We start from the raw sequence: 21858 nt of genomic DNA on the forward strand, positions 1-21858 counted from the left end.
GCTAAATGGGCAAAGGATATGAATAAGCAATTTACAACAGAGTATATATATACATTTAAGCTACCACTTAAAATGTTTTCAATTGCACCATAAGAAAAACGCATATGAATCAGCAAAAATAACCAAAAGCTATAAAATTCAATTCTAACAAGGCTGTAGAAAAATGGATACATATTTGGTAAATTTGTAAATTAACCATTATCTTTTTTAGACATATCTGGAAATAGAGTCAGAAAATAAATATATGTTTTGAGCCAATAAATTCCATTGTGAGGAAAACAAGCTAAGTACACTATCCTAAAAAAATGAAATATGAAAATAGATAATAGAATTCTTTGGACATATAAAGAATGTTCAATAAATGGCTAAGTAGACCCTGGTATATCGATTATTTGGGGGCAATACCACAATTTAAAATATAAGTAAGGGGGTATATAAAGAAATTTGGAGAGACTAATATAAAATGAAGAAAACATAAGCAGACAGTAGATACACTGACTATATCTGTAAAAAGAATAACATGTGAACAAATATAGAAGGGAATGGATAAAAAAGAGAAAGTCACAGAGGGAGCAATTACTAAGCTATTATAGACATTTTCTATGTTAATCTTTAAAACATAAATACTTGGAAATAAAGTTAAATAAATTAAATAAATACTTGTTGACTTGCTTTTACTGTCAAAATAATAAATTCTCTAGATTCATCGATAAACCCCAGGGGAAAAAATTCCTTCAATGAAGATCAGTAATTCATCTATAATTTATAGAAGTTGGGTGACTTGACTGTAGTAACACAGCTTGTAGGTATCAGAGGCAAGACTTAAACCCATTTCTTTCTTACTCCAAGGCCAACTTTCTATTCATCACTTCTCACTATCATTCAATCATAGAAAAGATCAGATATAAGGAAAAGAAATAAGTGGTTACTATATACTTTCTCCCTAATGTAATCAAAAGGACTGAAATGGCAAGGAAAATGGAGAGCCATAGGCTTTGCACTTATACTGACTAAATGGATTGAAGTTTAGTAAATATTCTAACACGAATCTTGGGAGTTTCACATATAAAATACTTACTGGTCCTCGAAGATCAATGAGTTCCTGTCTCATCTGGGATACAAGAGCTTCCTTAGCAATTAGAGCTCGGTGTAGTCGCTCATTGAACTCGATAAGTTCCCCATGCATTTCTGCCACCTGAAATATATACAACCCCAGTCAATCAATCACCAAGTATTTATTAAACATTTCTATGTACCAGACATCTCACTAGGTATATAAATACAACGAAAGAAACCATGCCTACTGACAAGGAACAAAACTCAAGTCAAACTTCTAAATCAAATGATTACCTTAGTTTTAGGGCTACTGGATTACAGTTTATGGATTTAAAGCTGGAACTGTTAGCAGTCATTTAATACAATCCACTCATTTTGCACAAAAGGAAACTGAGGCCAAATGAGGTAAAATGACTTAACATCATAATGGCAATAGTCAACAGAGTCAGAATTCAGTCCCAGGTCCTCTGATTCCAAATCTAATACTCTTTCTCTAGCAAAATTTAACCAGAGAGTTAATTTCCACAAAAGTTGAGTTAATTCAGAGGAAGAAAAAAAATGGTTGCTTTTTTAATAAGTAAATTCGTATATTCAAAGCTACCTGTTAAGTATACATTACAATCTTAGATACTTATACTGTGATAATCCAGAAAAGGCTCTGGTTTTCTGGGCCTAACCTCTCTGGTGATAAGTTATCTCATGGCCCCCTCTCCCACCTGGTACCTTTTCCACTTTTTTTTTATGCCTAGAAACTTCCACGCTACAAAACTCCAATTTCCTAGCCAATGGGGTGATACTCTTCCCCCCTCTTTCTAAAAGCCCTAGCTCTCTTCACATTCCTGAGCTATTCTTACATATTTAGTGATGGTGGAACCAGGAATCCTATCTACTGCACGTAGAAGAGTGGCAAAAGCTTGTTCTAACAATGTGCCAAGTCTGAGGGATGGCATCTTACAGGATGGCATTATTGCTTATATCCCTCCTTTTCTTCCCAGTACCTCTGTGAAAGTGTGCACTACTACCTACCACCTCAGATTGGGTACTAGGTCATGGCATATTGTCCTGCTCCCATGCCACAATCCCAGTCCTGGGTATTTCCAGTTAAACTACAAAGTCTTTCCTTCAACACTTCAGGGAAAGATTTATAGCTTTTCAATGAATGAGATGGTCTCATTCCACCATAATGTACTCTTTAAGTCCCACAGTAGTAACTGAATTGGAACAAATTATACAAAAAGGGACTGGGACTTTTTTTGAAAATGACAAGACTAAAAGGTAATAAGTACATAAATTATTTGATTAAAACTTGATCTGTTATTGTGCCATATTTCCTATATGGACCAGATTCCCTAATGACTGGGATAATTTATATAATGGCTACAAGAATTAACATTTATATAGTGTTTATTTAATATTAAGCACTATGCTAAGCATTTCATGTAGGTGCTATTATTATCCTAATTTTACAGATGGGGAAACTAAGGCAGATGGACGTTAAGTGATTTACCCAAGGTCACAAAGCTAGAGGGAGTCTGAAACTGAATTTGAATTCAGGTCTTCCTAATTCCAGACCCAGTGTTGTGTCCATTGTGTCACCTAATTGCCCCAACGATATCTTTTAGTATCCCCAGTGATTTGCACAAAGTTACCAACTATTTGATCATAATAATATATAGACACAAAAGCAACCATTGCCCATAGTATTAAATAATAAGAAAATAAATTCTAAAAATCTATTTTCCCTACTGATTATAATAAATTAAAGGACTTTAGTTAAATCCAAGTCTACAATTAAAGTATAAAATGGATATAATAAAATTAAGATAGCTAAGAGAAATTCTCTGCTGCTACTTTTGAGATAAGTTTAAGAAATGGCCTTCAAGAAGCTTTAGATGAAGTCAGCCCTTGAAAAAAGGTCAAGGAAGGAGACAAAAATCTTCTATGGAGCAGAATGATAAAAGTTTGATTTTGAATATGGAAACAATAGCCTTTTAATGCATATCTTTCTGAATGATCACTGGAACTGATTTCAAGTTCAAGTCAAGATCCAATGTCAAGAAGTGGACACTACTATTTGAAACAATGACCTCATTGTTGTTCAATAAAGAGTTAAAAAGTATTATAATATTTTAAACTTTAAGTATTGGGTAAATGGTATCTCAGACCGATTTTGGAAGAGAAAGGGTAAAGAATAATGGGCAGAACACAAGTTTGAGGACAGATTTTGCCTTCACCAGATCCAGAACCAAGTTCAATGTAATCTCCTAATTAATGGTCCTGTATCCTTCCTGGTATACCAACAAATTGTTTGTATTTATAACGTTAATCTAGACATGAGTACTGGTCTCTTTATGTTGATGGCATCCCTCACTTCCCACTCAGAGTAGCTGCTTTATGTTGTAAGGATATGGTAAGGCTTTATTTCCAAACACTTAAAAGAAAATCTAGCAAGGGCAAGGGTCAGGAGAGGGAGGAAAGGCCAAACAGAAGCAAGCACGAGTTGCCATCACAATTCTGGAAGAGGCAGGGAAGTACTTGGTGGATGAGAGCGATACCTCTAGTCCCAGCCTACTCAGTGTCTGAGCTAAGCTCCTCTCCCCACCTCCCAGCCTTAACCCACAGCAACAAGGCTGATTTTCATAACTAATATGCCGGCAAACACAGAAACCACCATTGCTTGACTATACCTTCCTAAGACCAGAGCACCAGATGTGAGGCTGTTCACCACTAGGTTTCCACTCTGGCTTAAAGGTTTCAACACTGAAGCTCTCCAGTTCAGGACACAGTCTAGGATGAGAGACTCAGAAACCAGACTTCATATGTTCAGGACTTCGAACAGACATAGGGTCTCATATACCAAGTCAGACTAAACACACGCTCCCATGAACAAGGAATCTTCTGATTGTGCATCATTCACCATGATCTTTAAATGAGACAAAGGAAATAGTACAACTGAATGTACCATTCAGGTCCATGGGGACCTGATCATCAAGTGTTTTCAGACCTATATTCTCAATACAATCTCCCCTACTCACAGTATACTAGCTTTGGAGGCAGGAAGGTTCCTGAAGGATACCTAGTCCATTCCACTTGTTTTACGAATAAATTTAGACTCAAATAATTTAAGTGATGGTCACACAAGGTGGCTGAGCAGAGATTCAAAACCAAATCTAATACAGTGTCTGATATTTAGTGAACACTTAATATAAGTTTTATCTCTTTTTTCATTGTTTCCATTGCTATCTCTTGATGCTTGAAACAAATTGTTATGGTTCTATTCAGTGAATAATTCTTGAGAGTAAAACCCCCAAGAGCCATTATTTGCCCCTTCTATGCCTAGGGTCTCCTACTAGCACTGCTTATTCATCACTGTCCTCTAGTAACAGGGGCACCTTCCCTCATGCCCCTGACACACAGAGCCAGGAGCAAAAAAAGGCAAATGACTTGCTCCTCACTATCAGTTCCAAACCCTTGTGCAGCCTCCACCCCTCACCCTCAGCAACCTCTATTCTTTTACTCTTTGCTCCAGTCTCTAAGGAAGGTCTAGTGACTCTTTTCCTTAACAAGGTTCAGGCTTTATGTTCTTGATCTTATATCTTTCAGTCTTCAAGCAATTTGCCCCTCGGATTGCTCTCCCCTTTTTTTTGTCTTCATTCCTTATCAACTGGCCCCTCAATCTCTACCTCAAAAAAGATCTGATTATACTTTTAAAAAATCACTCAATTCTTCAACTCCCTCAAAGCAATCATCCTTTTCTTTGATTCTTTTCACGTTCAAATTCTATAAAAAGCTACCTGAGGACTCTGCCTCACCTTCCATATACTTTCAAATCCTTTAAATCAAGATCCTAATCCCACAGCTCCCTTAAAACTGTTCTCTCCAAAATTGCCACAAAACATCTTTAATTCTTAATTGTCAAATTTGACAGCTTCTTCTTAGTCCTCATTATACTTGACATATAATTTTTGACTCAGTTCACCAACCTCTTCCCTACTGCCTACTGTTTTGGATTTTGAGACCATGCTCTCTCCTGATTCTCCTACCCGTATAACCACTCATACCCAGTCTCACTTATTGGATAATCATCTATGTCCTTTAACATTTCATAGGTAATGGTTCAGTATTTGAGTGCCTATTTGTTACACATAAAATTTTTATAATCTTTATATAAAATATGCACAGTAGGCTCCCTACTGGAGAAGGGCACTTAAGGCTACATATTACAATACTGCTTTTGAAGTCAGTAACCAATAAAGATGGCATGATATTGTTAGTCAACTGTATGACTAAAGATGAAAGTTTCCTTAAGAAAATTACTTCTGAAATCTAGTACTACTTCACACACATTAAGCTAGGAAAAAAAGAAGAGAAAAGATGATATAATTCATTGTTGGGTTATGGGAATAAAGACATACTAATTCTCGGCTGTTGGAACTATGGATTGGTTCAACTAAACTGGGGAACAATTTGGAATTATGAAAGAAAAGTTGCTAATTTTTTTTCATATCCTTAGCCCTAGAGATACCAACTCTCTAAGGGGGTTATAAACAGCAAGAAAAATAATCTACATATACAAAAATGTTCATGGTACCATTATTTGTTATAACAAAGAATTGGAAATAAAATATGTGCCCAATAATTGGAATAAATGGACAATTGTATTTAATATGAGATATCAATAAATCACAATGAGTGAAGAATATGAAGAATTTTGAAAAAAAATTGGAGGACCCACATGAAATAATAAAGAATGAAAAAATATACTGAAAAGAATCTTACACACAATAACTGAAACAAACACTACAATAATTATTGAGAAGTAACAAAGTCTGATCAAATAAAATGGTCAATATTAGTTTTGTCTTTTCAAAGTTAAAGTCCACAACCTTCTGTAATGTCAAACAAAGAAGTACTTAGCACCTTGTTTAAGCTATTTAATTATTCAGCACCTTGTTTCAGTTCAAGTTTCTTTTAAGCCTAGCCCTTGATTATCAAGTCTTTGTTAAGAAACAGGACTTGTGAAACCCACAGGGGGAGGAACTTGCTGATGAAACAGGAAGGGGCAGAACAGGGAGGAGCTAATAACCATATATAAGAAGAAGCCCAAGCTGGGAAAGAGCAGAATTGAGAAGTGGAACTTTGTGGTGGCCAGGCACTTTGTCTGTTTTGTTTGTGTTGATTTTTGTTTGTGATACTTTGTACAGAAGCCCTGGGACCTTACTGAAAGCCTTGAAAGAGGATTTTCTTGTTGTCTGTTTACCGAAGTCCTGGAGGAGGATTTCAGAGGTCCTGGGACTATACTGACATTGTATTGAGTTCTCAGACCTTGTACATGGGTCTGTGTCGATTTCACAGGCAGACAGTGAATTGATGATGGTGCCAGCAATGTGTGTGAATGTTATTGTGGCTCTGTTAAGCTTTGTCTTCCCAGAAACAGAAATTGTGAAGGACTTGAGGTGGACTGGACACTGTGAGCTTCAATATGGAACTTGACAAGGAGCTGGATGAGGAATTGTATGAGGAGCTAAGAGCTGCCTACCTTTGAATCCAGATGACAGTTGGGTAGATTTAGGCCGGAGCTGGACCCATGGAAGAGGAACCATGGAATTTGAGAGCCAGCCTTAAGTCAAGATTTAAAGACATCTCCTTGGGTACTTAGTGCTGACTGAAAATATCATGATTTACTGTGCCCTAGGGGTGGAGAACTTTGTGCCCTGTACCTCATACTGAGTTAAGGACGACTGGAAACTAATCTACAATACAGAAGAAAGGAGACTTTTTGACTGAGAGATTAAGACATGTGACCTAGAGGAGGAGAACCTTGACCTTTGTATTTTGTGTCCCTTAAGGAGCCTTGCTCCTTAAGGATGATTGAGTTAAGGACTTACTGAATAATATCTTTTGTTTAAAACTATGTGGCCACTTTAGTAATATGTAGTTATGTTATAACATTGTGAATGCTGTACTTTGGTTTCTGTAAATGTTTTACTTTAATTTACTGCTGAATAGAGAGTTCACTATACTTTGCGATCAGAACCTTAAAGCTGTTCACAGCAGCAGTCCTCTGGAAAGCTGTTCATGCTTGGTTTTACACCTTCTTTCCAGATAACAAACTGGAGGCAATGTAACTTTGTATGTAAGTCTGCTTGGGTATTTGTTGTTATACTGAAACACAATATGTCAATTTTTTTTTAATCATCTCTGAAAGTCTGACTACTACATGTAGATAATTCTCAAAGATTTTAAAGACATGAGAAAACACACATGCATGTCATTATTTGCTACTATACAATATCCCTTTTGTATATTAATGTCACCATCTACAATCTTTTCCCATTATTTGGTGTCTTCCCTTGTTTACATTAACCCTGAAAACTGATCCCTGTATTTTGAAAATAGTGGTGCAGGGATTTTTTTATGTTTACACTTGCTTGAGTACAGTCACTTTTCTAAATTTCATTTTTTTTAATGCCATTTCAATTTTCTCATATAGCACATGTCATACCAAAAGTGCCAGATTTCAAATTTAATGATTCTCTATCTTCAATGATGAGAAATTATCACTATGGAAATTCTACCAATTTCATTTTGCTCCAAATGAGTTGTAAATCTGCATCAGCAAAGGGAATTCCCACCCTGGGAATTCCTCATAGGCCCTAATAAAAAAAGACAACTCCCCCCTCAAAAAAAAAAAAAAACCCTTAAAGCAGTAGTACTTTCTTTTAAGTTCTATTGTGAGATCAAATGAGATAATGAAAGTAAAATACTACTTAAATATTAACAATTGTTATTTAAATCTGTTAACCACATAAAAAAGAGTAATAAAGTCCATCTCATACCTTAACCTAATACTCATTTTTCTGAATCAGCAGCTTATTTGAATAGATGAGGATCGCCACGATCCATTTTAGCTCCAAATATATGATCTTTTCTTTATCTTTCTTCTAATTTGATGCTAATTTTTGTTTTTGTACTAATTAAATAATGATCTAACTGAATACAGGTAAATGATTCAAAAATAAATCCAATATCTATAACAAAGGGTTTCACATCTATTAAGATACAATCAATTTCCTTTTTCATGGAGTTGTTAGTTCCTCATCATTTCCAAAATGTTGCATCTCTCTTCTTGAAGTATTTATGACATACAGTTCATTTATTCTTGTTAATGGAAGCTTTCTGAGTAAGCTACAAGTCTTTGCCATCTTATATTTCTTAATTTTCCCCTCTGCCTATCCTGGCATTGAAGTCATCAAGCATCAAGGTATATGTTAAGTCTGGGATGAATGACAGGGCCTCATCAGAGTTTCTCTACTTCATTTTCCATAACAGATGTTAATGTACAAAGTGCAATTATTTTCATGGTGGTCTATTTATTTACATTCACTGTGTGCACCATCAGACTAGGTGATCAGTGTGCCATGAAATGATATTTCTTACTGCTTTGGAATGCAAGAGGAAATTTATTTTATCAGTCCTTGTATTTACCTCTCCAAGGAGAACCTGTGAACCATTACTCCATTTGGCTGCAACTTGTTTATGTCTTCTAGTTTCATTTATAACAAGAATGCCAATACTAGTCCAGTTCAATATCAATATAACAGCAGGTTATATTTTAATCTAATAAATATTTTAATGTATTCATATACTTTTCCGATGTTCTTGTCATCTCCATGCCCCATTGCCTTTTCTTGTTGAATTCAATCTGGAAGCTTCTCACAGGAAGGAACTAGGCTCACTTAAACTTAATTCATATAGTTCTTTAGGTCCTATGTGTGATACCATTAATAAATGGTTTTCAACTGTGTAATTTAAGCAATTAAAGTAGTAATTACATAATTTGCCTTATAATGTAATGTCAAGTTCCTTAAGGGCAGGACCTATATCATACTTCTCTGCATCAATTCAAAGTAAATTTTATACTTTACGTGCTCAATAAATGATAATGATAGCTAGAAGAGATCATTTACCATGACATGAAATTTTAAATAGGAGACAAGTTCTGTTTGTTCCTTGAAAACAAAGAATATTACAGCTCAGGATAAGCAACAAATTTAACATTATGCCCTAAACTCTAATCCTAATTCTTCTATTAATTTGTGGGATTTCATATAACCAGTAATGACCCTATTTCCACAGTCCCTATTTCTTTAAAAGAAGGCTTCAATCATGGTGTAAAACTGATAAAGCATGTAGCAAGAACCACATAATTAGAAAATGAAAAATAATTTACTACCATTTAATCACTCTTAATACAGACATGAAATTAATATACCTAATTTTCCTATTTCTTTTCTACTTAAAAGGTTTTATTTTATATCCTTTTGGCCTGTAACAAACACAATATCTCTAATAACATTTCTGTGGACATTTTCAAATTGAAATCACATCAGCCCTTCATGAGCCTACTAAAGGCTGTGAATCAATTTACCACATAGTAGGCAGGAATTCTACAACTGCCAGTATTGCCACTAAATACCTGCTAATATGCACCACAGAATGAGATCTTTAAATAAACTCCACTGCCATTTCCAAAGCTGATATTTTGCATTGGGAGGAATTGCATTAAAATCATTTTCCATAAATGCATTAAACATAGAAACATCCCAGCTCCCTGTGTTTATCCTATGCTGCCACAATCCAGTTTCTCCCTGGCTATAAAAACTGTCTGGACCATATCAGACAATGCTTTCCTTTCACAGAGAAAAAGCTGATCAAATCTGTAATGATGATTATTTCTAAAGCTAGTGGAATGGCCAGATTTACCTTTACGGAGACTGTAACTAAACTGGCCATTGAATCTATGAATTTTAATATGCTGATTCCCACATACACACCATGTCACATGCTTCTGTGTAAATAGACTCCTATAATAATAGGAATCTTTGAATAATATTTTATATCTTCAGAGTAAAAGGAAATAAAAATTTAGGACTCAGAAATAGCTTTTAAACAAGAGGCTGCAACCATGAATCATTCCTATCATGATTCTTTTTTTTTTCTCCAAGAGCTACACAAGATCAGGACGTTAGAATCCCTGTCTTTCTTTGAGATTCCTCACAAATGACATCAGTCCTACATTCATTACCTACCACACAAGCAGATTATGATCACTGGTGAAACAAACAAAAATACAGTGAGTAATAGGAGAGCACTTATAGGTGAGAACAGGAGACTGAGTCAGGATACTATTGTTCTAATCCTGAATATGCAACTAGTAGCTAGGTGACCTAGGCCAAGTCAATTCACTTCTGTGGACCTCAGTTTCCTCATCTGCAAAATACAGAATTTAGATAAAGTGTGAAATGTGCACATGTCTTCTTGTTCTAAAATTACACAAGAATAACAACATTCTCCCTTTGGCTGAGTCAAATACACATGCATGCATACATACATAAATGCATAAGTATGTGCACATCTCTCTGCTGGGAAAAATGGAAATGCAAAATAATGAAAACACTTCTTGGATTTACTCAACAGTGACATGATCTTCCTAGGGCATGAAAGCAAGGCCGTGAGCAGGGATAAAGAGCCCAAGTGCCACGTGATTTCATTTAATAATGCACATTCTGCAGGCAAATTTTGGCTAATTGAAAAAATATATATTTATTAAAAGAATATGTATTTTCTTAGTATTCAGCCCAAACTGTCTTAAATATCAGTGGTAAAATAGTCTCCTCTACCTTAATATAAAGTGTTGCCACCTAACTGTTTTAGAAACCTTTCCATATTTGAAGTTTTCTAGATTTTCAATTCAACATTCTAAAAGCAGGCTGGCAAACAGAAGAGAGAATAGTTCAAAACTGGTCACAATCAGCGCAGTCTCAAACGTGGGATCTCTCTTCATAAACAGAACACAACTCATCCATAATTTCTCATCCTATGTAATTCTCATGTGTGATCTCCCATAGATCTACATGAAGCCTATAGTGTGCTGAAGGCTTGCCTCTATGTCTTATTCTATTTCCTAGGTCTCAGTGCTTGCTGGACAACAATGAAGGCCCTGTTCACTTTTGCAAAAGCCAGAGCAGCTGCTCAGCTGGAGTATTCTCTAACCCTCCAAGATCTTGCAGAGTCCGTTATTTACTTTAGTATCGATGGAGACTGTACAACTCACTTAAATGTCAATATATCACCCCATGATGTCATTGGTCCTCTTCAAAAAAGTAAGAACAAACAACATCAACAATGGACATAGGTTATTGTCCAAATGGAGTGACTTGAAGTCATTGAGGCATCAAACATTTGTGTTCTATCCTTCCCAGTCCCAAAATTATTCTTCTCAGAGAAAAGAGCAGTAAATTGAGGGTTGAGTAGTTCAGCCTTCTCGTAATCGTTCATTCTCTACCTTGAAAAATGAGAGGCAGGAGGATAAAGCACTGGCCTGGGAGGCAAAAACCTCTGGGTTAGGCCTGTACCAGCTGCAGCATGCCAAAGGCTTCCCAGGACCTGTGAAAAATGTAGAGGAAAACATCCTCTAAATGTAGCAGAAATTCTTTGGCTGCAAGTAGCCAGAAGACTGTAAGCCCTGCAAGGGTCACAAGTTGTGCAGGCTGGATCTGGGTCTAGATTCCACTGCAGCCATAATAAGAGCCATGTGACTCCAGGCAAGAGGTCTGACCTCTAACGGCCCTCAGGCGATTCTTTAAAAGTCTGAGACTAATCCTCTAGCACTACCCCTTCTTCAATCTTCTTCAAAGCCACAGCTTACCTAAAAAGCCCTTTTTCATTCTCCAGAGCATCTATCACCAACCTCTGTTCATTCTAGGCCTTTCCACTTAATGCCATTCTTACATGACTGGACTCGAACTGTATCAATCCATAGTCACCTGCCTCTGCTTTTATCTTCTACACATTTCTTCTAAAATTGTGAGTTGTTCATTAAGTTTTCTATACAGTTACAATGATCATAGTGCCCCACCTTTTCTGCTGTTGAAATTACTTCTGGTTTCATCTTTAGAAATTCATCCTTGAGAGGTTGCCACCCCTCTCAGGCAGACTTTAACTGCGGAATATCACTGTATATCATTGGATCCTACGTATACTTTATATGGATTCTCTAAATTCTGCTCTCTTAGTATCTAGGGTACATGTCAGACTATATATTCTACTTTTCTTCTCTCTCACAAATTTTAAGCTGGAGAAGTTATTTACACCAAAGTCATAATTATCTGTGTGTATATGAATGTATGTATGTTTATATGTGTGTATGTATGTCAACAGCCAGTTCTTATTGGTCAGAATCATGTACATGGTAGAAAATTTTGTCACTTTGGAAGGATAAAATTATCATTAAAATAAGTAGAGAGTTCCAACAAATGAAATTATCATTTCATTTCAGCACTAAGAATTTTGTGATGTCTTCCTCATCGATTCATCTTATTCCACCTTTTGATGAGGTAATCACTGACAACACTTTCTCCCTTCTCTGATCCTCACCCAAATGCTCCATTATTTTTCCTTCATCAGTTCATTTTTTAAATCTATTTTAATAGATTTTTTAAATCTATTTTAGATACACAATACTACAATACTACTCATCTGAGGTAAGATCAAATAAGCATTTGTTAGGATTCTATCCCCCCCCAAAAAAAATCTTGGGGGGAGGGGAACTATTCAAAAATATTCATTTGCTCAATCTGTACTATCAAAAAAATTAGAAACAACTTGTATTTCCAAGAATCGATGAATGGCTGAATAAATTATGTTAAACTAATGTCTATATGTATATACCTATATATAAAAAGGGAGCATAACAAAGTAGATAAAATTGACCTGGGAAGCACAAAGACCTAGGTTCCACTAAACTGGTCATACAACTCTGGACAAGTTACTTAACCTCTAAGTGTCCCCAGGCAAGTCTGTAAGACTACAAATTATAGGCAAGTCGCTATTTGTATCCATGGAGAGATTTTCCTCAATTGCAATTATCTTAAATCAGGAGTTCTTAACATTGGGTCTGTGAATTTTTAAAAATTATTCTGATAATTCTATTTCAATACAATTGGTTTTCTCTGCAATCCTAAGCTTGTATGTATGTGTGTGCGTGTGTATATGTATGTGTATAATGCATTTAAAAAATTATTCTGAGAAGAATATTTTTCACCTTATCAACAAAGGACTCCAGGAGACCAAAAAGAGTTTAAGAACCCCCACTCTATACCAACATCCAGATACGCTTCAAAAAACAAATGTAACAGAATAGTAGGGTGCTATATATATTAAACATGACTCATGCAAGGAAGGAAGATCAATCTTGTATAGGGGAGTGGAGGTGGTATAGACCAGAAGTGTCAAATTCACAGGTGAATTGCAAGAGATTAAAATGTAACTAGGAAATGTTTAATAAAACTAATAAAAATACAATACAACATAGATAATGGTAATTTGTGGCTTTCTAAATTACCATGGAGCTCGACACCAGTGACATAGAGTGTGATTAGGAGAATATAAACTGTACATATACTAACTACAATTCTATCATTTTATTGTTAGAAAAGAAAGGAAAAGGAAAAAGAAGAAAGGAAAAAAGGGCTAAAGGTGGCATGAATGGAAAGAAACATGAAACAAAAAAAAAATTGTTTTAATTCCCTTGATTTTATTTTGTTAAGGACTAGGAGTTTGGAGTAAGATCCTGCCCCTTATAGTGTATTGCTAATAGCATTCACTAGTAGTTATTAAGTCGTAAAAAATGTTGTTCACCCAAAATCATTTTTCTTAGAGAATTTTTTATTTGTCCTATACTTATGCAAGACTAAATTTTAAAACACCAGCTGTTTTTTGACATTCTTGTTTGCACTGGCTGCAGGCAGGTGTCAGAAATGTCTTTGTAGTAATTACTATACTATATTGCTGCTGCCCTGTAAAGAATCCTGTGTCCCATATGCTCTGAATTATCATTTTTTTTAATCTAGCTAAACTCATAAATACAGTGCCGAGGTACGAGTTGGCAAGAGAAATGTTAACTTGAATTTTCCCTATACAGGCTTCTGTAGAAATTTATTTTTGCTCTGCAATAGTATTTTCTGTTTACATTATCTCATTCTACTAGGTAAGGGTGGGGATAGGAGGTAGAATTGGTGGGAACGTCAGACATTTTTAGCCAAAGGAATAGAATATGTAGCCATAAATTCTTTTTTTTTAATCTTTCTCCTTCCTTCCATCCTTAATTATCAAGCAAATCCACCTGGTACTTTTCTATCTCAGCCAGGCCTGGAGTCAGGAAGATTCATCTTCCTGAGTACAGATCTGACCTCAGACACTAGCTGTGTGACTCTCAGCAAGTCACTTAACCCTGTTTGCCTCAGTTTCCTCACCTGTAAAATGAACTGGAGAAGGAAATGGCAAACCACTCCAGTATCTTTGCGAGGAAAACCCCAAGTAGAGTCACAAAGAGTCAAACGCAACTGAACTGAAATGGCTATATCTGTTGGGTTGCACTATGGCGAGAAACTGTTCCTTATTCACTCAATACAAGTGCCTGTATGATCAATGACTTCACAGGCTGGGAAATACAAACAAGGACATGGAGCAGTAATATCCTAAGGAGACTGTAGGGCACCCTAAAACTCATGGAAAATTTTTAGGATTCCATCCATAATAAATGAAATTCCTATCAAGGTTGCCTGCCTGGTATACAGAACAGATCTTCAAAAAGGCTTGGCATCAAAAGACCACATCAATGATATGATCAGTCCTAGAAATTTGGGCAAAGAATATGCAGTTTGCATTGCTGTGACCCCTATATTTAAACATGGTGTGTTTTAGTAGAAGTTCTAAGACAAAAGGAGTTAGCCATGTTTCCCGAGGCCCTTTTACCTTTTTTTTTTCTTTTTGGAGGGGGGCAGGTAGGGCAATTGGGATTAAGTGACTTGCCCAAGGTCACATGACTAGTAAGTGTTAAGTGTCTGAGGTCACATTTGAACTCAGGTCCTCCTGACTCCAGGGCCAGTGCTCTATTCACTAAGCCAACCAGCTGCCCCAGGGCCCTTTTATCTTTAATAACATTAAATGTCCTGCTTTTTTAATAATGTTGAAAATCCACATAAATCACTAAGATCTTTGACTACATAACAATTTACTTCTGTAAACAACCTTCATACCTTTGGGTTCAATAAACATGTTATTCCATTAGGATATGAGTTCCTTTAAGGCAGGGACTGTCTCACTTTTGTTTTGGGATCCCCAGCTCTCCCCTCTCTCCTAACCTACAGTCTCATATCTCCAACTAACTTGTAGACATCTTAAAATCGATATGCAGAAAATTAAACTCATTCTCTACCCACCAAGACGCAGCCTCTTTCCAACTCCTCTATTCCTATCTAAGGAATCATCGTCCTCCCATCAATCCAACCTCTCAACCTAGGTGTCATTCTTAACTCCCTCTCACAGCTAACATTCGATCAATGGTTAACTCCTGTCATTTCTACCTCTTAACATCTCTGGTAAACAGTCACCTTCTTTCCTCTGACACTATCACTGCCCTAGTACCTACCCTCAGCACTTTATGCCCAGGCTATTGCAATAGCCTGATGACTTGTCTCCCTGAGACAAGCCTTTCCACACTCCAATCCATCCTCCACTCAGCTGTCAAACTGATCATCCTAAAACACAGATTACTCATAGATTGGATGACAACAGGTTCCTGCCCACATGACCACTTAATGGCTACATTTTGGGCCTTCCTGGCTCAGAGTGAATGTCAATAGTAACTATTTCTCTTTTGGCCAGTAACCCTAAGGGTCTTTCCCTCCCAGTTTGATTTTTTTTTAATTAAAGGGGTCATCCCTCCACTCACTTCTTTAAGATGACTATTCACTGAATGGACATTACCTCACTCAAATGAGAACGTGAAAAGGCCTTAGTCTAAAAGGGCCAGGGCGTCCCATTGCATCCTGTGCCATCTCCAGTCATCCTGATGTATATCTGGTAGCTGGAAGAGATGGCTCTGGAGGAGAAAGTGAGACTGGTGACCTTGCACAGCCTCCCCCACTAAAATCCAAGTTAACTGCAAGTCATGTCATCATTCCCCTGATGCCATGGTCCTCTTTGAAAACAAAGGACAAACACAATCCTATTACTCACCTATTCAATAAACTCCAGGGGTCCCCTAGTACATCTAGGATCAAAGACAAAGTCCTGTTTGCCTTTTAAAGTCCTTCACAGCCTGGACCCTTCCTGCCTTCCCAGTCTTCTTATACCTCATTTCCCTACACATACTCTGCAATCGAGTGATGCTGACCCGCTTGCCATTCCTCACACTGTGACACTACCTCCCAACCATGAGCATTCTTTTTTTTTTTTTAAGAAATTGGGGTTAAGTAACTTGCTCAAGGTTACACGGCCAGTTATTGCTGGGTGTGGTGCTGAGTATCTGAGCCCAGATTTGATCCAGGTCATCCCGACACTGGAGCTGGTGCTCTTACTTGCTGAGCCACTTGGCCTCCCCTAAGCAATTGGGGTTAAGTAACTTGCTCAAGGTTACACAGCCAGGTGTTTCTGGGTGGGTGCTAAGTGTCTGAGCCCGGATTCGATCCCCAGGTCATCCCGACACTGGGGCCGGTGCTCTTCCTCGCTGTGCTACCTGGCTGCCCCTCAACCATGAGCATTCTTTCTGGCTATCTTCAATGCCTGGAACTCTTCTCCTTGCTCACCTTAGCCTCCTGGTTTCTGTGGCTCCCTTCAAATTTCAACTAAAATTCTACCTTCTCTAAGAACCCTTTTCCAGATCTTCATACGCTTGATGCCTTCCCGCTGAGACTACTCCCAATGCATCCTACATAGATCTTATACACACAGTTCACATGTTTTCTCCCCCATAAGATTGTAAACTCCTTGACAGCACAGATTGTTTTTTGCCTTTCATTGTATCTCTAAAGTTTAACACAGTATCTGACACAGAGCAAGGGCTTAATAAATGCTAGCTGATTGAGTGATCAGTACACAGCCGGCTATCAACAAATGCTTTCTGACTGCTGTAATTTCATCTTATCTCCATCTTCATAATTCAAGCCTTTCCCAGTCCCCCTTAATGCTAGTGTATACCCTTTGAGATTATCTCTGATTTATCATAGATAGATATAGATATAAATAGACAGGCAGACAGATAGATAGACAGACAGATATAGATAGATAGAATATAGACATATATCTTATTTGTACATAGATGTTGTTTACACATTGTCTCCCCCTCCAAATAGTGAGCTCTTTAAGAACAGAAACAGCTTTTACCTTTCTCTGTATCACCAGTGCTCAGCACTATGCCAAGCACAGAAAGCATTATGCTTGATGTCTTTACTTGATCTCATTCATTCTACTACCACTGGTCTACATGTTTAAACTGTTCCTTTCAGCAATGGCATCTTACCTTCAAGACCCTCTACTCAAATGAATGAGGTATACCTTAAAAGTATTATGACCCAGTCTTCTGACTGGAATGATTAGCTTTCTCAAGGGAAAGTCATTTTCAGGAGATTAAAGAATGTCTTTGGCAGTAATTATGAACTTTTTTCAAAGAAGAAAAGCTTGAAAATCCTATTAATTTTTTTTCTTCACATAGTACACAGGAATATTCACTATGTGACGTGAACATATGTGACAAGTATTTAGAATCCTTTACCAGGCAGGGGCAAAATGGTGGAGAAAAGGCAGGAACTCTAAGCTTTCCTAAATTCCCCTCCAAACAACTTTAAATGATGCTTCAAAATAAATTATGGAGCTGCAGAACCCACAAGAGGATTGGGTGAAACAATTTTCCAGTTCAACACTGTCACACTGGAGTGACAACAGAGCACAGTCTAGAGCAGGCAAGACAGAAGCAGGCTACGCCTCAGGAATTCTCAGTCCACAAACAGTAAAGGGATTGGACAACTGATCAGAAGGAGATTCCTGGGGTTCTTTGCTGGCAGTGAATGCAGGACTGTGTTGCATTGTCCATACAAGGATCACAGTCACAGTCCTGGGTTACAGTCTTGGGACAAGAAGGAACACTAGTACTCTGGAGCTTGTGGCTGCAAGGGAACAAGGATGCTGGTGACAGTTCCAGGGCAGAAAAAGAGTGCCTGTGGTCACTCACAGAGCAGAGCTGAACTGATAGAGACATAGGAAAATTCACAAGAACCAATACAGAGTAAAGTGAGCAGCATCAGAATAGACACAAAGTCTTATAACATTGTAAATGAAAACGACTAAGAAGCAAAAAAAAATTAACAATAATGAATAATCATGATCCCAAAGAACTGATGATGAAACATTCCTTCCCAGACTAAGTCCTTAATTCTATAAATAAGAGAACTGAAGTTCAAGGATTTGAAATGACCTGTTCAAGGTCATACTACCATGTTTCCCCGATAATAAGACCTATCCCGAAAATAAGCCCTCCCCTTACTGTGTAAGATTCCTCTAAAATAAGCCGTCCCCCGAAAATAAGCCCTATTGAGATTGCTACTGTAGTGAAGGTGATCCCCTGCGCTACACGCTATATTACGGTACCCAATCAGAGCTGCAGCAGTGAGCGTGTCATCCTGTTCTTCCCCAGTGATTTGCTTGCTGGCACCATTGAGAGCAGTGACGTGGAGGAGAGCTGAGGCAGGACAACATAAGCCCTCCCCTGAAAATAAGCCCTCTGGTGTTTTTCTTTCCAAAAAAATTAATAAGACTTATTATCGGGGAAACACGGTACATGTTCATGGCAAAATCAAAAGTAGCATTTCTGTCTTACTGCCATTCCATTAAAGAAAATTTGTAGAGGGGGGAGGAGTCAAGATGGCAGAGTAGAATCACAACCTCCGAGCCACTCAGACTTCCACTTTCCCCAATCAATGTAAAAAGGGGACTCTGAACAAACTTTGGAGCTGCAGAACCCACGAAATGACACAAGAAGGCTGGCAGGAATTGGCCAGCATAGCTCTCCGGGAGCGAGCCCAGGTCCCTTGAGGGAGAGGTTTTAGCCCCAGGGCAGGCCTGACCAGCCTCTGGCTGGAGGGACTCCAGATCAGCAGCAGCTGTGGCCCTTTCCAGAATTATCAACACATAGATGCTAAGGATAAAGTGAGAGGTCAGTGCAGTCTGCACTTTGGGACCCAGTAAGTGGGAGTGCATGGCTTTTGCCCCCAGGGGTGAGAAGCCTCCACCACAGCCAGCCAGTGCTAGGTGGCAGCTTCAGCTCCTGGCCTGCAAAGTGTAGGGGAACTAAGCACCAGTCTGAGGAGTAATCGCTCTTGCTTTAACCTGCTTGGATCTGGAGGTCCTGGGGCATGTATTCAATTTGCCAGAGCTCAAGGAGGCCTCAGAGAGGGCACCCATGTAATACCTCCTGCAGCTGACAAAATCCCAGAGTTTGGGATGAAAGCTCCCCTGTCTGGTGGCAGAGTACTACTGTGGCAAAAAGCCACAGTGACTGAGGGGCAACATGACCAGGCAAAGGAAACAAAGCAGACAGAAGATTCCAACATTACACTCCTATTTGGGGGACAAAAAGGAGCAAAGCATGGAACAGGAGAAACACAGTGAAGTCAGAACTCCGGCACCAAAAGCTTCAAAGGAAAATACAAGCTGGTTAGAGGGCATAGAGGACCTTAAGAAGCAGATAAGAGAAGTGGAGGAAAAACTGGGAAGAAAAATTAGAACGATGCAAGAAAATTACAAAATGAGAGTTAACAGCCTGAATGAGGAAAATAACACCTTAAAAAACAGACTAACTCAACTGGCAAAAGAGGTTCAAAAAGGCAAGGAGGAGAAGAATGCCTTAAAAAGTCGAATTTGCCAGATGGAAAAAGAATCTCAAAAGCTCACTGAGGAGAATCATTGCTTCAGAATTATACTGGAGCAAATGGAAGCAAAGGAGAGATAATTTAAAAATTATTGGACTACCTGAAAGCCATGATCAAAGTAAGAACCTAGAAATCATCCTCCAGGAAGTTCTCAAAGAAAACTACTCTGATGTTTCAGAACCAGAGGGTAAAATAGAGGTTGAAAGAATTCACCGATCACCTCCTGAAAAAGATCCCAAAAAGAAAATTCCTAGGAATATTATAGCCAGGTTCCGGAATTCCCAGATTATGGAGGTAATATTACAAGCAGCCAGGAGGAAACAATTTGAATGTTGTGGAAACACAATCAAGATAACCCAGGACCTGCCAGCTTCTACACTGAGGGATCGAAGGGCTTGGAATATAATATTCCAGAGGTCAAAGGAGCTGGGATTAAAACCAAGAATCACCTACCCAGCAAAACTAAGTATCATGTTTCAGGGGAAAATATGGTCATTCAGTGGAATAGAGGACTTTCAAGCATTCTTGGTGAAAAAAACAGAGTTGAATAGAAAATTTGATATTCAGATACAAGAAGCAAGAAAAGCATGAGAAGGTAAACAGGGAAAAGAAATCATAAGGAACTGATCAAAACTGAACTTTAAATTAACATTCCTACATGGAAAAACAATAATTGTAACTGATTAAAATTTTCTCAGTATGAAAATAGTTGAAGGGAATAGAAATATATATATATATATATATGTCTATACATGAGGGTATATGGGCATATGAATACATATGTGAACGTGTGCATATATGTTTACAGATATACATAGATAGAGGGCACAGGACCAATTTAACGGGAAGGGATGATACTTAAAAGGTGAAATTAAGAGGTGAGAGAGGAATATAATGAGAGGAGATGGGGAGAGACAGAATGGGGTAAACTATCTTATAAAGAAGAGGCAAGGGAAAATGGTTACAATGGAGGGGAAGAATAAATAGGGTATCTCACCCTACAGGAGAGTAGGGGGAAGGGGATGAGAGGGGGGGATGATGGAAGGGAGGACAGGCTGGGGGGGGAAGGAAGTTAGAAGCATCCATTTTGAAAAGGGACTAGATTAAAGCAGAGAATAGAACAAATGGGAGGTGGGATAGGAGGGAGGGAAATATAGTCAGTCTTTTACAATATATCTACTATGTTATTATTTTGCATTAGCTACACATGTACAACCTATACTGAACTGCTTATCTTCCCAGTAAGGGTGGGTGATAAGGGAGGAAGGGAATGAATCTTTAATTCAAAGTTTTAAAATCAAATGTTTAAAATATATATTATTATTAATACTATTTTACATTTAATTGAGAAATAAGATATACAGGCACTGGGGCATAGAGATCCACCATGCCCTACTGGAAAAGTCGAAGGGGGTATGGGAGAAGATATGGGAGAGAGCAGATTGGAGGAGGGGATATCCTGTGGGACTGCTATTCTGGGGCAGTAGGTAAGGGAAAAAACGGGGAGAAAATTTGTAACTGAAAATCTGGTGGAAATGAATGATGTAAATCAGAAGTTAATAAAGCATTTGAAAAATGGAAAAAAATTTAAAAATAAAAAAATTGGTATTTTTTTCTCATGAAAAAAGGTGCTGTATTTAGGCCTATGTTGCCACTAGTAGTCCACTGGAAACCATCATCACCATGATTACAACTAAGAGATGTTCGCTGCTACCCAAGATGGGAGAACAAAGATCAGTGCCCTTGCATAAATATTACAAAGGCCAAAAAAAGAAAATCAAAAAAACTCCAGATTCAAATTTCTTTTACCAAAATTATCTAGGTGAGAGTAGTAAAGTCTGGAATAAGAAAGAGGAAATAAACTGAGAAAACATAAGACCACAGAGTGACAATGGCTAGCATGCAAAAAATTTACCTGATGGATGCTGCCAGTCCTTTCAGAAAGTGGGCCTCTCCCTTGAAAAATGACTATTATTACATAACCATGGGAAGATAAATGGCTTCAGAGATATTGCTTCCACTGTCCTCTACT

At 37.8% G+C, this 21858-nt stretch overlaps 1 protein-coding gene across 8 annotated transcripts in view; it reads right to left on the reverse strand.

Moving 5' to 3' along the window:
• Positions 1-21858, reverse strand: part of SNX29 (sorting nexin 29) — a 691881-nt gene that overhangs the window by 291222 nt on the left and 378801 nt on the right. For all 8 annotated transcript variants that reach the window (XM_069086196.1, XM_069086188.1, XM_069086239.1 and 5 more), the window contains one exon: positions 1079-1195. In XM_069086196.1, coding sequence (XP_068942297.1) covers positions 1079-1195 — 117 coding nt within the window. The remainder of the gene's footprint in view (positions 1-1078; positions 1196-21858) is intronic.

The sequence above is a fragment of the Petaurus breviceps genome, unplaced genomic scaffold, assembly GCF_028583685.1.
Source record: "Petaurus breviceps papuanus isolate PSGF00001 unplaced genomic scaffold, PetGlider_PUasm1.0 118, whole genome shotgun sequence".
NCBI classification, from domain to species: Eukaryota; Metazoa; Chordata; class Mammalia; order Diprotodontia; family Petauridae; genus Petaurus; species Petaurus breviceps.